Source organism: Anomalospiza imberbis, unplaced genomic scaffold, assembly GCF_031753505.1.
Source record: "Anomalospiza imberbis isolate Cuckoo-Finch-1a 21T00152 unplaced genomic scaffold, ASM3175350v1 scaffold_43, whole genome shotgun sequence".
Lineage (NCBI taxonomy): Eukaryota > Metazoa > Chordata > Aves > Passeriformes > Viduidae > Anomalospiza > Anomalospiza imberbis.
The window spans coordinates 564,584-580,720 of record NW_027100039.1 but is presented as its reverse complement, the minus strand read 5'-3'; the positions used below and the strand labels follow the sequence as shown (position 1 = coordinate 580,720).

Below are 16,137 nucleotides of genomic sequence, written 5' to 3'. Positions count from 1 at the left end.
TCGGGCTCAATCCCGGGTGGATTTTCGGGGCAGTTTCGGGGGGTCCCGGGGTCAGTCCCGGGTGGGTTTCCGGGGCAGTTTCGAGGGGTCCCGGATGGGTTTTGGGGGCAGTTTCGGGGGGTCCCCGGGCTCAATCCCGGGGGGATTTTTGGGGCAGTCTCGGGGGGGTCCCGGGGTCAGTCCCGGGTGGGTTTCCGGGGCAGTTTCGGGGGGTCCCGGGCGGGTTTTGGGGGGGTTCGGGCGCGGTTTTGGGGGTCCCCACCAGCAGCAGCAGCAGCGGCAGCAGCGGCGGCGTGAGCGCGGCCATGGCGCGGGCGGGGCGGGGCTTAGCGCCGGCGGGGCGGGGCCTCCCGCCGCGCCTCAGCCAATCCCCGCCCGCCGTCACGCCCATCCCCGCCCATCCCCGCCCCGCCTCCCCGCCCTCTCCGCCAATCCGCGCTAAGGGGGCGGGGCCGATGGGGGCGGGGCTGCCACGTTGCCGCCAGGGCGGAAAAGGGGGCGTGGCTTCCTGAGGGGAGAAGGGGGCGGGGCTCCTCGCCGCGCTCAAGATGGCGGCGGAGGGTGAGGGCGGAAGTGAGGGCGGGCGGGGAGCGGAAGTGGCGTCGGAGAGGCCGGAAGTGGAGCGCGGCCCGCCGGAAGTCGCCTCATGATGGGGGAGAAGAAAACGTCGGGTGAGGGGGGAGGGGCCCGGGGGGCTCCGGGCCCGGTTCGGGGGTCCGGTGTCGGTTTGGGGCGGTCCCGGTGTCGGTTCGGGGCTCCCGGGGCTCTTTTAGGGGGGTCCTGAGGGGATCCCGGGGAGGTTCGGGTTCGGTTCCGGGGTCCCGGGGGTTCCCGGTGTCGGTTTTGGGGGTCCTGAGGGGGTCCCCGGGACGGTTCTGGGTTCGGTTCGGGGGTCCCGGTATCGGTTTTGGGGGTCCCGGTGCTGATTTTGCGGGTCCTAGGGGATCCCGGCGGGGTTCTGGGTTCGGTTCGGGGGGTCCCGGTGCCGTTTTGGGGGGTCCCGGTATCGGTTTTTGGGGTCCCGGTATCGGTTTTGGGGTCCCGGTGCTGATTTTGGGGGTCCTGGGGGGATCCCGGGGAGGTTCGGGTTCGGTTCCGGGGTCCCGGGGGTTCCCGGTGTCGGTTTTGGGGGTCCTGAGGGGGTCCCGGGGCGGTTCTGGGTTCGGTTCGGGGGTCCCGGGGGGTTCTGGGGGGGTCCCGGTGTCGGTTTTGGGGGTCCCGGTATCGGTTTTGGGGGTCCCGGTGCCGTTTTGGGGGGGTCCCGGTATCGGTTTTGGGGGTCCCGGTATCGATTTTGGGCGTCCTGGGGGGATCCCGGAGGGGGCCCGGGGTCGGTTCGGGGTTCCCGGTACCGGTTTCACGGGTCCCGGTGCCGATTTTGGGGGTCCTGGGGGGGATCCCGGGGCGGTTCTGGGTTCGGTTCGGGGGTCCCGGTGCCGTTTTAAAGCAGTCCCGGTATCGGTTTTGGGGGTCCCGGTGCTGATTTTAGGGGTCCCGGTATCGGTTTTTTGGGGTCCCGGTATCGGTTTTTGGGGTCCCGGTGTCGGTTTTTTGGGGTCCCGGTGCTGATTTTGGGGGTCCTGAGGGGGTCCCGGGGCGGTTCTGGGTTCGGTTCGGGGGGTCCCGGGGGGTTCTGGGGGGGTCCCGGTGCTGGTTTTGGGGGTCCCGGTGTCGGTTTTGGGGGTCCCGGTGTCGGTTTTGGGCAGTCCCGGTGCTGATTTTGGGGGTCCTGGGGGGATCCCGGGGAGGTTCGGGTTCGGTTCCGGGGTCCCGGCGGGTTCTGGGGGGTCCCCGGTATCGGTTTTGGGGGTCCCGGTGTCGGTTTTGGGGGTCCCGGTATCGGTTTTGGGGGTCCCGGTGTCGGTTTTGGGGGTCCCGGTGCTGATTTTGGGGATCCTGGGGGGATCCCGGGGCGGTTCTGGGTTCGGTTCGAGGGTCCCGGTGTCGGTTTTGGGGTCCCGGTATCGGTTTTGGGGGTCCCGGTGCCGTTTTGGTGTCCCGGTATCGATTTTGGGGATCCCGGTATCGGTTTCTGGGGTCCCGGGGTTGATCTGGGGGGTCCTGGGGGGGATCCCGGGGCGGTTCTGGGTTCGGTTCGGGGATCCCGGTGCCGTTTTGGGGGGGTCCCGGTATCGGTTTTGGGGGTCCCGGTGCCGTTTTGGGGCGGTCCCGGTGCCGTTTTGGGTGGTCCCGGTATCGGTTTTGGGGGGTCCCGGTGCCGTTTTGGGGCGGTCCCGGGGTCGGTTCGGGGGGTCCCAGTATCGGTTTTGGGGGTCCCGGTATCGGTTTTAAGGGGGGGTCCTGGGGGGATCCCGGGGAGGTTCGGGTTCGGTTCCGGGCTCCCGGGGGTTCCCGGTGTCGGTTTTTGGGGGTCCTGAGGGGGTCCCGGGGCGGTTCTGGGTTCGGTTCGGGGGTCCCGGTGGGATTCCGGGGGGGTCCCGGTGCTGATTTTAGGGGTCCCGGTGTCGGTTTTTGGGGTCCCGGTGTCGGATATTGGGGGTCCCGGTATTGGTATTGGGGGTCCCGGTGCTGATTTTGGGGTCCCGGTGTCGGTTTTGGGGGTCCCGGTGCCGTTCTGGGGGGTCCCGGGGTCGGTTTTGGGGGTCCCGGTGCCGTTCTGGGGGGTCCCGGGGTCGGTTTTGGGGGTCCCGGTGCCGTTTTGGGGGTCCCGGTGCTGATTTTAGGGGTCCCGGTGTCGGTTTTGGGGGTCCCCGGTATCGGTTTTGGGGTCCCGGTATCGGTTTTTGGGGGTCCCGGTGCTGATTTTAGGGGTCCCGGGGTCGGTTTTGGGGGGTCCCGGTGCTGATTTTGGGGGTCCCTGGGGGATCCCGGGGGGGGTTCTGGGTTCGGTTCGGGGGTCCCCGGGGGGTTCTGGGGGTTCCCGGTATCGGTTTTTGGGGTTCCCGGTATCGGTTTTGGGGGTCCCGGTGTCGGTTTTGGGGTCCCGGTATCGGTTTTTGGGGTCCCGGTATCGGTTTTGGGGGTCCCGGTATCAGTTTTGGGGATCCCGGTATCGGTTTTGGGGGTCCCGGTATCAGTTTCGGGGATCCCGGTGCTGTTTTGGGGCTCCAGAATTTTAAGAACTCCCAATTTTTCTCAAGAAATTCCCGTTTTTTTTACGAAAATTCCCGTTTTTTTTGGTTCAAATTCCCGGAATTCTGGGATTTTTGGGGGTTCCCGATTTCGGGGTGCCCCCCTTGACCCCCGTTTCCCCCTCCCCCATCCCCGGTTCCCTGGGAGGCTCCGGGAGCGTCCCGTTTTTTAGGGTTTTTCTCTAAAATTCCCATTTTTTTTCCGAAAATTCCCGTTTTTTTGGTGCAAATTCCCAGAATTCTGGGATTTTTGGGGGTTCCCGATTTCGGGGTCCCCCCCGTGACCCCCGTTTTTTCCCATCCCCGGTTCCCCGGGGGGCTCCGGGAGTGTCCCGTTTTTTTAGGGTTTTTGTCTAAAATTCCCATTTTTTTCCCGAAAATTCCCCGTTTTTTTGGTTCAAATTCCCGGAATTCTGGGATTTTTGGGGGTTCCCGATTTCGGGGTCCCCCCTTGACCCCCGTTTTTCCCCATCCCCGGTTCCCCGGGGGGCTCCTGGAAGGTCCCAATTTTCGGTTTTTTCCCCCCAAATTTTCCTTTTTTTCCCCCCAAAATTCCCATTTTTTTACGAAAATTCCCATTTTTTTGGTGCAAATTCCCGGAATTCTGGGATTTTTTGGGGTTCCCGATTTCGGGGTCCCCCCTTGACCCCCGTTTCCCCTCCCCCATCCCCGGTTCCCCGGGGGGCTCCGGGAGTGTCCCGATTTTCGGGGGTTTTGTCTAAAATTCCCATTTTTTTCCGAAAATTCCCGTTTTTTTTGGTGCAAATTCCCGGAATTCTGGGATTTTTGGGGGTTCCCGATTTCGGGGTCCCCCCTTGACCCCCGTTTTTCCCCATCCCCGGTTCCCCGGGGGGCTCCGGGAAGGTCCCAATTTTCGGGCTTTTACCCCCAAATTTTCTTTTTTTTCCCCAGAAATTCCCATTTTTTTCCGAAAATTCCCGTTTTTTTTGGTTCAAATTCCCGGAATTTTGGGATTTTTGGGGTTCCCGATTTCGGGGCCCCCCCGTGACCCCCGTTTCCCCTCCCCCATCCCCGGTTCCCCCGGGGGGGCTCCTGGAAGGTCCCGATTTTTGGGTTTTTTTCCCCCAAATTTTCCTTTTTTTCCCCCAAAATTCCCATTTTTTTCCGAAAACTCCCGGTTTTTTTGGTGCAAATTCCCCGGAATTTTGGGATTTTGGGGTTCCCGATTTCGGGGTCCCCCCGTGACCCCCGTTTCCCCTCCCCCATCCCCGGTTCCCCGGGGGGCTCCGGGAAGGTCCCGATTTTCGGGGTTTTACCCCCAAATTTTCCTTTTTTTTCCCCAAAATTCCCAATTTTTCCAAAAATTCCTGGATTTTTTGGTGCAAATTCCCGGAATTTTGGGATTTTTGGGGTTCCCGATTTCGGGGTCCCCCCTTGACCCCCGTTTCCCCTCCCCCATCCCCGGTTCCCCGGGGGGCTCCGGGAGCGTCCCGTTTTTTAGGGTTTTTCTCTAAAATTCCCATTTTTTTCCGAAAATTCCCGTTTTTTTGGTGCAAATTCCCGGAATTTTGGGATTTTGGGGTTCCCGATTTCGGGGTCCCCCCTTGACCCCCGTTTTTCCCGTTTTTTTCCCATCCCCGGTTCCCCGGGGGGCTCCGGGAAGGTTCCGATTTTCGTGATTTTTCCCCCCAAATTTTCCCTTTTTTTTCTAGAAATTCCCATTTTTTTTCCGAAAATTCCCGTTTTTTTTGGTGCAAATTCCCGGAATTTTGGGATTTTTGGGGTTCCCGATTTCGGGGTCCCCCCGTGACCCCCGTTTTTCCCATCCCCGGTTCCCCGGGGGGCTCCGGGAAGATCCCGATTTCGGTTTTTTCCCCCCCAAATTTTCCTTTTTTTCTCCCCCAAAATTCCCATTTTTTTCCGAAAATTCCCATTTTTTTTGGTGCAAATTCCCGGAATTTTGGGATTTTTGGGGGTTCCCGATTTCGGGGTCCCCCCGTAACCCCCCGTTTCCCCTCCCCCATCCCCGGTTCCCCGGGGGGCTCTGGGAGTGTCCCCGTTTTTTAGGGTTTTTGTCTAAAATTCCCATTTTTTTTCCGAAAATTCCCGATTTTTTGGTTCAAATTCCCGGAATTTTGGGATTTTTGGGGTTCCCGATTTCGGGGTCCCCCTGTGACCCCCTTTTTTTCCCATCCCCGGTTCCCTGGGGCCTCCGGGAAGGTTCCAATTTTCGGGCTTTTACCCCCCAAATTTTCCTTTTTTTCCCCAGAAATTCCCATTTTTTTTCCGAAAATTCCCGTTTTTTTTGGTGCAAATTCCCAGAATTTTGGGATTTTTGGGGTTCCCCGATTTCGGGGTCCCCCCTTGACCCCCGTTTCCCCTCCCCCATCCCCGGTTCCCGGGGGGGGCTCCGGGAAGGTCCCAATTTTCGGGCTTTTACCCCCCAAATTTTCCTTTTTTTCCCCTGAAATTCCCATTTTTTTCCGAAAATTCCCGTTTTTTTTGGTGCAAATTCCCGGATTTCTGGGATTTTTGGGGGTTCCCGATTTCGGGGTCCCCCCCGTGACCCCCGTTTTTCCCCATCCCCGGTTCCCCGGGGGGCTCCGGGAAGGTCCCGATTTCGGTTTTTTCCCCCCAAATTTTCCTTTTTTTCCCCCAAAATTCCCATTTTTTTCCAAAAATTCCCATTTTTTTGGTTCAAATTCCCGGAATTTTGAGATTTTTGGGGTTCCCGATTTCGGGGTCCCCCCGTTTTTCCCGTTTTTCCCCATCCCCGGTTCCCCTGGGGCCTCCGGGAAGGTCCCGATTTTCGGGCTTTTGCCCCCAAATTTTCCTTTTTTTCCCAGAAATTCCCATTTTTTTCCGAAAATTCCCATTTTTTTGGTGCAAATTCCCGGAATTCTGGGATTTTTGGGGGTTCCCGATTTCGGGGTCCCCCCCTTGACCCCCGTTTTTTCCCATCCCCCGGTTCCCCGGGGGGCTCCGGGAGCGTCCCGTTTTTTAGGGTTTTTGTCTAAAATTCCCATTTTTTTTCCGAAAATTCCCGCATTTTTTGGTTCAAATTCCCGGAATTCTGGGATTTTTGGGGGTTCCCCGATTTCGGGGTCCCCCCTTGACCCCCGTTTCCCCTCCCCCATCCCCGGTTCCCCGGGGGGCTCTGGGAAGGTCCCGATTTTCGGGGCTTTTTCCCCCACAAATTTTCCTTTTTTTCTCTCGAAATTCCCATTTTTTTCCAAAAATTCCCGTTTTTTTTCATGCAAATTCCCGGAATTTTGGGATTTTTGGGGTTCCCGATTTCGGGGTCCCCCCGTGACCCCCGTTTTTCCCGTTTTTTCCCCATCCCCGGTTCCCCAGGGCGAGGTCCGGGACGGGATCCATCGGCTCTGGGAGGGTCCCGATTTTTGGGGTTTTTGTGGAAAATTCGGGATTTTCCTTGGGAATTCCCGTTTTTTTTTGGTTCAAATTCCCGGAATTCTGGGATTTTTGGGGGTTCCCGATTTCGGGGTCCCCCCTTGACCCCCGTTTCCCCTCCCCCATCCCCGGTTCCCCGGGGGGCTCCGGGAAGGTCCCGATTTTGGGGTTTTACCCCCAAATTTTCCTTTTTTTTTCCCCAAAATTCCCAATTTTTCCAAAAATTCCTGGATTTTTTGGTGCAAATTCCCGGAATTTTGGGATTTTTGGGGGTTCCCGATTTCGGGGTCCCCCCGTGACCCCCGTTTCCCCTCCCCCCATCCCCGGTTCCCCGGGGGGGGCTCCGGGAAGGTCCCGATTTTGGGTTTTTTTCCCCCGAAATTCCCATTTTTTTTTCCAAAAATTCCCATTTTTTTGGTGCAAATTCCCCGAATTTTGGGATTTTTTGGGGTTCCCGATTTCGGGGTCCCCCCCGTTTTTCCCATTTTTCCCGTTTTTTCCCATCCCCGGTTTCCCGGGGGGCTCCGGGAGCGTCCCGTTTTTTAGGGTTTTTGTCTAAAATTCCCATTTTTTTTCCGAAAATTCCCGTTTTTTTTGGTTCAAATTCCCGGAATTTTGGGATTTTTGGGGTTCCCGATTTCGGGGTCCCCCCGTGACCCCCGTTTCCCCTCCCCCATCCCCGGTTCCCCGGGGGGCTCCGGGAAGGTCCCCGTTTTTTAGGGTTTTTGTCTAAAATTCCCATTTTTTTCCCCGAAAATTCCCGTTTTTTTTGGTGCAAATTCCCGGAATTCTGGGATTTTTGGGGTTCCCGATTTCGGGGTCCCCCCGTGACCCCCGTTTTTCCCCCATCCCCGGTTCCCCGGGGGGCTCCGGGAAGGTCCCAATTTTCGGGCTTTTACCCCCAAATTTTCCTTTTTTTCCCCCGAAATTCCCATTTTTTTTCCGAAAACTCCCGGTTTTTTTGGTGCAAATTCCCGGAATTTTGGGATTTTTGGGGGTTCCCGGGGGTCCCCCCTTGACCCCCGTTTTTTCCCCATCCCCGGTTCCCCGGGGGGGCTCCGGGAGCGTCCCGTTTTTTAGGGTTTTTGTCTAAAATTCCCATTTTTTTCCCGAAAATTCCCGTTTTTTTTGGTTCAAATTCCCGGAATTCTGGGATTTTTGGGGGGTTCCCGATTTCGGGGTCCCCCCGGTGACTCCCGTTTTCTCCCAGCGCGGGTTCCCGAGGGCGGTCCCCGGCGCGTGCTGGACGGGCCGGCGCGGGCAGCGGCGGCTGCACCGGCAGCTCGAGGCGCTGGAGAACGACAACTTCGGCGACGACCCCCAGGGCGGGGCTGCACCGGCCCGGGAAACGGCTCCCGAACTTCAGCGACACCGCCGAGACCGGTACCGGAACCAGAACCGGGACCGGGAACCGGAACCGGGAACCGGAACTGGGGATTGGGGCTTGGGGGGAACCGGGAATGAGGGATTTGGGGAGATTTGGGGGAGATTTGGGGGGGGGTTAAAGGGGATTTTGGGGGGTTTTGGGGCTCCCGAACTTCAGCGACACCGCCGAGACCGGTACCGGAACCGGAACCGGGACCGGGAACCGGAACCGGGAACGGGAACCGGGAACGGAACCGGGATTGGGGCTCCAGGGAACCGGGAATGGGGGATTTGGGGGAGATTTGGGGGGGTTTAAATTGGATTTTGGGGGGTTTTGGGGCTCCCGAACTTCAGCGACACCGCCGAGACCGGTACCGGAACCGGAACCGGGACCGGGAACCGGAACCGGGAACCGGGAACCGGGATTGGGGCTCGGGGGGGAACCGGGAATGGGGGATTTGGGGGGATTTGGGGGGGTTTAAAGGGGATTTGGGGGGGATTTGGGGCTGCCCCGGCCCGGGAAACGGCTCCCGAACTTCAGCGACACCGCCGAGACCGGTACCGGAACCAGAACCGGGACCGGGAACCGGAACCGGGAAACGAACCGGAACCGGGAACCGGAACCGGGATTGGGGCTCCAGGGAACCGGGAATGGGGGATTTGGGGGAGATTTGGGGGGGTTTAAATTGGATTTTGGGGGGTTTTGGGGCTCCCGAACTTCAGCGACGCTGCCAAGACCGGAACCGGGAACCGGGACCAGAACCGGGACCGGAACCGGGAACCGACCCGGGAACCGGAACTGGGATTGGGGCTCTAGGGAACCGGGAATGGGGAATTTGGGGGAGATTTGGGGGGGGTTAAAGGGGATTTTGGGGATTTTGGGGCTCCCGAACTTCAGCGACACCGCCGAGACCGGTACCGGAACCAGAACCGGGACCGGGAACCGGAACCGGGAACCGGGATTGGGGCTCGGGAAGAACCGGGAATGGGAATTTGGGGGAGATTTGGGGGGGTTTTAAAGGGGATTTGGGGGGGATTTGGGGCTGCCCCGGCCCGGGAGACGGCTCCCGAACTTCAGCGACACCGCCGAGACCCGGTACCGGAACCAGAACCGGGACCGGGAACGGGAACCGGGAACCGGGATTGGGGCTCCAGGGAACCGGGGAATGGGGGATTTGGGGGAGATTTGGGGGGGTTTAAATTGGATTTTGGGGGGTTTTGGGGCTCCCGAACTTCAGCGACACCGCTGAGGACCGGTACCGGAACCAGAACCGGGACCGGAACCGGGACCGGGAACCGGAACCGGGATTGGGGCTCCGGGGGACCGGGAATGGGGGATTTGGGGGAGATTTGGGGGGGTTAAAGGGGATTTGGGGGGGATTTGGGGCTGCCCCGGCCCGGGAAAACGGCTCCCGAACTTCAGCGACACCGCCGAGACCGGTACCGGAACCAGAACCGGGACCGGGAACCGGAACCGGGAAACGAACCGGAACCGGGAACCGGAACCGGGACCAGGAACCGGAACCGGGAACCGGAACCGGGACCAGGAACCGGAACCGGGAACCGGAACCGGGATTGGGGCTCCAGGGAACCGGGAATGGGGGATTTGGGGGAGATTTGGGGGGTTTAAAGGGGATTTTGGGGGGTTTTGGGGCTCCCGAACTTCAGCGACACCGCCGAGACCGGTTACCGGAACCAGAACCGGGACCGGGAACCGGGAACCAACCCGGGAACCGGAACCGGGAACCGGAACCAGGATTGGGGCTCGGGGGGAACCGGGAATGGGGGATTTTGGGGAGATTTGGGGGGTTTAAAGGGGATTTTGGGGGGTTTTGGGGCTCCCGAACTTCAGCGACACCGCCAAGACCGGTACCGGAACCAGAACCGGGGAACCGGGAACGGGAACCGGAACCGGGATTGGGGCTCCGGGGGGAACCGGGAATGGGGGATTTCGGGGAGATTTGGGGGGGTTTTAAAGGGGATTTGGGGGGGTTTGAAGGGGATTTTGGGGGGGATTTGGGGGAGTTAAAATTGGATTTGGGGGGGTTTAATTTGGATTTTGGGGGGTTTTGGGGCTCCCCAACTTCAGCGACGCCACCGGTACCGGAACCAGGAACCGGTGCCGGAACTGGGATTGGGGTCCTGGAGTTCATGGGGAAAGAGAATTCTGAATTTGGAGCCTGAATTTTGGGCTTTTTTTTGCTGGATTTTGAGCTGAATTCTGGATTTTGGGGCTGAATTCTGGATTTTGGGGCAGAATTCTGGATTTTGGAGCTGATTTTGAGCTGAATTCTGGATTTTGGGCTGATTTTGGGGCAGAATTCTGGATTTTGGGGCTGATTTTGAGCTGAATTCTGGATTTTGGGGCTGATTTATTGGGCAGAATTCTGGATTTTTGGGGCTGAATTCTGAATTTTGGAGCTGATTTTGGGGCAGAATTCTGGATTTTGGGCTGAATCTTGGATTTTTGGGCTGATTTTGAGCTGAATTCTGAATTTGGGGCTGATTTTGGGCTGAATTCTGGATTTTGGGGCTGAATTCTGGATTTTGGAGCTGATTTTTTGGCAGAATTCTGGATTTTGGGGCTGATTTTTGGGGCTGAATTCTGGATTTTGGGGCTGAATTCTGGATTTTGGGGCTGATTTTTGGGCTGAATTCTGGATTTGGGGGCTGATTTTGAGCTGAATTCTGAATTTGGGGCTGAATTCTGGATTTTGGAGCTGATTTGGGGGCTGAATTCTGGATTTTGGGGCTGAATTCTGGATTTTGGGGCTGATTTTTGGGCTGAATTCTGGATTTTTGGAGCTGAATTCTGTATTTTTGGGCTGATTTTTGGGCTGAATTCTGGATTTTGAGCTAAATTCTGGATTTGGGGGCTGAATTCTGGATTTTGGGCAGAATTCTGAATTTGGGGCTGATTTTTGGGCTGAATTCTGGATTTTTGGGGCTGATTTTGAGCTGAATTCTGAATTTGGGGCTGATTTTTTGGGGCTGAATTCTGGATTTTGGGGCAGAAATCTGGATTTTGGGGCTGATTTTGGGGCAGAATTCTGGATTTTGGGGCTGAATTCTGGATTTGGGGCAGAATTCTGGATTTTGGAGCTGGTTTTGGGCTGAATTCTGAATTTGGGGCGGATTTTTGGGGCTGAATTCTGGATTTTGGAGCTGATTTTTGGGCTAAATTCTGTATTTTTGGGCGTGAATTCTGATTTTGGGCTGAATTCTGGATTTTGGGGCAGAATTCTGGATTTTGGGGCTGATTTTGAGCTGAATTCTGAATTTGGGGCTGATTTTTGGGGCTGAATTCTGGATTTGGGGACTGATTTTGGGGCTGATTTCTGAATTTTGGGCTGATTTTTGGGGCTGAATTCTGGATTTTGGGTCTGAATTCTGGATTTTGGGGCTGATTTTGGGGCTGAATTCTGGATTTTGGGGCTGAATTCTGGATTTTGGGGCTGATTTTTGGGCTGAATTCTGGATTTTGGGGCTGAATTCTGGACTTGGGAGCTGATTTTCGGGCTGAATTCTGGATTTGGGGGCTGATTTTGAGCTGAATTCTGGATTTGGGGCTGATTTTTTGGGGCTGAATTCTGGATTTTAGGGCTGAATTCTGGATTTTGGGGCTGATTTTGGGCTGAATTCTGGATTTTGGGGCTGAATTCTGGATTTTGGAGCTGAATTCTGGATTTTGGGCTGATTTTGGTGCAGAATTCTGGATTTTTGGTGCTGAATTCTGAATTTGGGGCTGAATTCTGGATTTTTGGGCTGAATTCTGAATTTGGGGCTGATTTTTGGGGCTGAATTCTGATTTTTGGGCTGAATTCTGGATTTTTGGGCTGAATTCTGGATTTTGGGGCGGATTTGGGACTGAACTTTCGGGGTTCCCAGGGAAGAAGAAGAAGAAAACTCGGGGCGATCACTTCAAGCTGCGCTTCCGCAAGAACTTCCAGGCCCTGCTGGAGGAGCAGGTGGGGAAATTCGGGGGGATTTCGGGGGAATTTCATGAAATTTGGGGAAAATTTGGGGATTTGGGGAGAAATTTTGGGGAAAATTGGGGGGATTTGGGTAAAATTTTGGGGGAATTGGGGGAAAATTTGGAGGAATTTTGGGGGAATTTTCAGGAGATACGGGGGAATTTGGGAGGATTTTGGGGGATTTGGGTGAAATTTGGGGGATTTTGGAGAAATTTGGTGGAAGATTGGGGGGATTTTGGGGAAATTTTGGGGGAATTGGGGGAAATTTGGGAGGATTTTGGGGGATTTGGGGGAATTTCGGGGGAGATTTGAGGGAAATTTTGAGAGAATTGGGAGAAATTTGGGGAAATTTGGGAAAATTGGGGGGATTTGGGGGAAATTTGGGGGAATTGGGCGAAATTTGGGAGGATTTTGGGGGCAATTTCGGGAGATTTTTGGGGATAATTTGGGGGAATTTCAGGGGAATTAATTGAGGGAAAATTTGGGAGAAATTTGGGGGAATTTGGAGCTGAATCTTGGATTTTGGGCCAGATTCGGGGCTGAATTCTGGATTTTTGGGGCTGAATTTGCAGTTTTGGCAGGATTTGGGGATGATTTTGGGGCTACAATCTGGATTTTAAGGTGGGTTTGGGGTACATTTTTGGGCTGTATTTTTGCACTTTAAGTTGGATTTTGGATCTGAATTCTGGATTTTGGGGTGGATTTTGGGTCTGAACTCTGGATTTTGGGCTGATTTTGGGGCTGAATTCTGGATTTTGAGGCTGAATTCTGGATTTTGGGCCTGAATTCTGGATTTTGGGCTGGATTTTGGGTCTGAACTCTGGATTTTGGGCTGATTTTGGGGCTGAATTCTGGATTTTGGGCTGGATTTAGGGTAGATTTTGGGGCTAAATTCTGGATTTTGGGTTTGATCTCTGGATTTTGGGGCTGAACTCTGGATTTTGGGGCTGAAATCTGGATTTTTTGGAGCTGAACTCTGGATTTTGGGGATGAATTCTGGATTTTGGGACTGAATTCTGGATTTTGGGGTGGATTTGGGGTAGATTTTGGGCTGGATTCTGGATTTCGGGCCTGCATTCTGCATTTGGGGGTGATTTGGGGCGGAATTCTTGATTTTGGGGCTGATTTTGGGCTGAATTCTGGATTTTGGATCTGGATTTTGATGCTGAATTCTATTTTGGGTCTGAACTCTGGATTTTGGGGTCGATTTTGGGGCTGAATTCTGGATTTTGGGGCTGAATTCTAGATTTGGGGCTGATTTTGGGTCTGAGTTCTGGATTTTGGGGCTGAACTCTGGATTTTGGGGCTGAATTCTGGATTTTGGGTGTTGAATTCTGGATTTGGGGGTGATTTGGGGCTGAACTCTGGATTCTGGAGCTGAATTCTGGATTTTGGGTCTGAACTCTGGATTCTGGTGCTGAATTCTGGATTTGGGGGCTGAATTCTGTATTTTGGGGCTGAACTCTGGATTTTGGGGTGGATTTGGGGGCTGAACTCTGGATTTTGGGTGGATTTGGGGTCTGAATTCTGGATTTTTGGGGCTGAACTCTGGATTTTGGGGTGGATTTGGGGTCTGAATTCTGGATTTTGGGTGTGAATTCTGGATTTTGGGGTGGATTTTGGTGCTGAATTCTGAATTTTGGGTCTGAACTCTGGATTTTGGGGTGGATTTTGGGGCTGAATTCTGGATTTTGGGTCTGAACTCTGCATTTTGGGGTGGATTTGGGGTCTGAATTCTGGATTTTGGGTTGTGAACTCTGGATTTGGGGCTGACCCCCCAGAACCTGAGCGCGGCCGAGGGCCCCCAATTACGTCTCGGCCGGGGCCGCCCCGTCCCGGCTGCCCCCAGCGCCACTTCTGCGCCGTCTGCGGCTTCCCCTCGGGCTACACCTGCGTCACCTGCGGGGCCAGGTACTGCTGCACGCGCTGCCTGGGCACCCACCAGGACACCAGGTACGGGGGGGAGCCAAAAACACCCGGGGGAAATGGGAAAAAAGGCCAAAAAATGGGAAAAAAGGCAAAAAAAATGGAAAAAAGGCCAAAAAATGGGAAAGAAGGCAAAAAAATGGGAAAAAAGGCCAAAAAAATGGGAAAAAAGGCAAAAAAAAAAGGGCCAAAATCGGCAAAAAAAGGGAAAAAAATGGGTTTGGGGACACACCTGTGTCACCTGCGGGGCTGCACGCGCTGCCTGGGCACCCACCAGGACACCAGGTACGGGGGGGGAGCCAAAAAAACCCGGGGAAAATGGGAAAAAAGGCCAAAAAATGGGAAAAAAGGCCAAAAAAATGGGAAAAAAGGGCAAAAAAAAGGGCCAAAATCGGCAAAAAAAAGGGAAAAAATTGGGTTTGGGGACACACCTGTGTCACCTGCGGGGCTGCACACGTGGCCTGGGCACCCACCAGGACACCAGGTACGGGGGGGGAGCCAAAAAAACCCGGGGGAAATGGGAAAAAAGGCCAAAAAATGGGAAAAAAGGCAAAAAAAATGGGAAAAAAAGGCCAAAAAATGGGAAAAAAGGCCAAAAAAATGGGGAAAAAAGGGCAAAAAAAAGGGCCAAAATCGGCAAAAAAAGGGAAAAATTGGGTTTGGGGACACACCTGTGTCACCTGCGGGGCTGCACACCTGGCCTGGGCAACCCACCAGGACACCAGGTACAGGGGGAGCCCAAAAAAAACCCGGGGAAATGGGAAAAAAAGGCCAAAAAATGGGAAAAAAAGGCCAAAAAAATGGGGAAAGAAAGGCAAAAAAATGGGAAAAAAAAGGGAAAAAAAGGCCAAAAAATCGCGAAAATCTGAGAAAAAAAAAGAGAAAAAATGGGTTTAGGGACACACCTGTGTCACCTGCGGGGCTGCACACGTGGCCTGGGCAACCCACCAGGACACCAGGTACGGGGGGGAGCCAAAAAAACCCGGGGGAAATGGGAAAAAAATGCGAAAAATGGGAAAAAAGGCCAAAAAAATGGGAAAAAAAAGGCAAAAAAAAGGGAAAAAAGGGCAAAAAAAGGGCCAAAATTGGCAAAATAAAGGGAAAAAATGGGTTTGGGGACACACCTGTGTCACCTGCGGGGCTGCACACGTGGGGAGCCCAAAAAGTGGGAAAAAACCCAGGGAAAATAGGAAGAACAGGAAAAAAAATGGGGAAAAAGAAGAGAAATGGGGGGAAACGAGAAAAGAGCCCCAAAAAATGTGAAAAATAGCAAAAAAAAAAGAGAAAAAAATAAGGGAAAATAGGAGAAAATGCGAAAATATTTTAAAAAATCAGAAAAATGGGGGAAAGTGGGAAAAAACAGCAAAAAAAAATTGAGAAACATGGGAAAGTGAGAAGGAACCTGGGGAAAATGGGAGATAAAACAGGAAAAACGAGGAAAGCAGAAAAAAAGTAAAAAATGGGAAATGACGTGGGGAAAACGGGAAAAATCTGGGGGAGAATGGGAAACAGGGCGAAAAAATTTGGGGAAAATGGGAATGAAAAACAGGAAAAACAGTAAAAAATGAGAAAAGATCAGGGAAAAATGGGGGGAAAATTGGGGAAAAACAGGAAAAAAATGGGGAAAATCCCGTGGGACTGGGGCGGGTACTGGGACCCCCATTTTGGGGGGGAGGGGTCCGACCCTGCTGACCCCGTGACCTTTCCCTCCCCTCCCCCGCAGGTGCCTGAAGTGGACGGTGTGACCCTTCACCCAACATGGCTGCCGTGGCCACGCCCACAATATGGCTGCTGTGATTCCACCCCAAAATGGCCGCACGTGAACACCTCTTGTTGGATTCCGCTCCTAATATGGCTGCCGTGGCTCCACCCTCAAGATGGCTGCCATAGCCCAATCCCCAAGATGGCGAGCATGACCTCACCCTCAAGATGGCTGCTGTGGCCACACCCCCAAGATGGCTGTCATAGCCACACCCCCAAGATGGCTGTCATAGCCACACCCCCAAGATGGCCACCATGGCCACGCCCCCAAGATAACCACAATGGCCACACTCCCAAGATGGCTGCTTTGGCCACACCCCCAAGATGGCTGTCATAGCCACACCCCCAAGATGGCTGTCATAGCCACCACCCCCAAGATGGCCACCATGGCCACGCCCCAAGATGGCGGCCGAGCCCCCTTTGACCCCAAATCAGATTTTTTCCCACCAAAATCTTTGGGATCGAATTTATTGGGGAAGTGGGAGGAGCTATGGGGGAGGGGGCGGGGCTGAGGGCAGGGGGCGGGGCCTCGGGAATGGGGGAAAATCCGGGGAAAACGGGAAAAATTCCGGGGAGCGCGCGCTTGAAGGGCGGAGCCCGCGCCGCCATTGGCCGGCGCCGCGGCTCCAAGATGGCCGCCTTGGGCT

General features: G+C 55.0%; 1 protein-coding gene across 1 annotated transcript; it reads left to right on the top strand.

The window, feature by feature from the left end:
- The first annotated feature begins 548 nt into the window (after nt 1-548).
- On the top strand, nt 549-15,766 carry ZNHIT1 (zinc finger HIT-type containing 1). The gene is given in 9 exon segments (XM_068178401.1): nt 549-573; nt 7,675-7,724; nt 7,726-7,789; nt 8,331-8,387; nt 11,718-11,797; nt 13,585-13,605; nt 13,607-13,651; nt 13,653-13,756; nt 15,453-15,766. Coding segments are annotated over 9 exon segments (468 nt in total). The 3' UTR covers nt 15,475-15,766.
- Nucleotides 15,767-16,137: the final 371 nt, after the last annotated feature.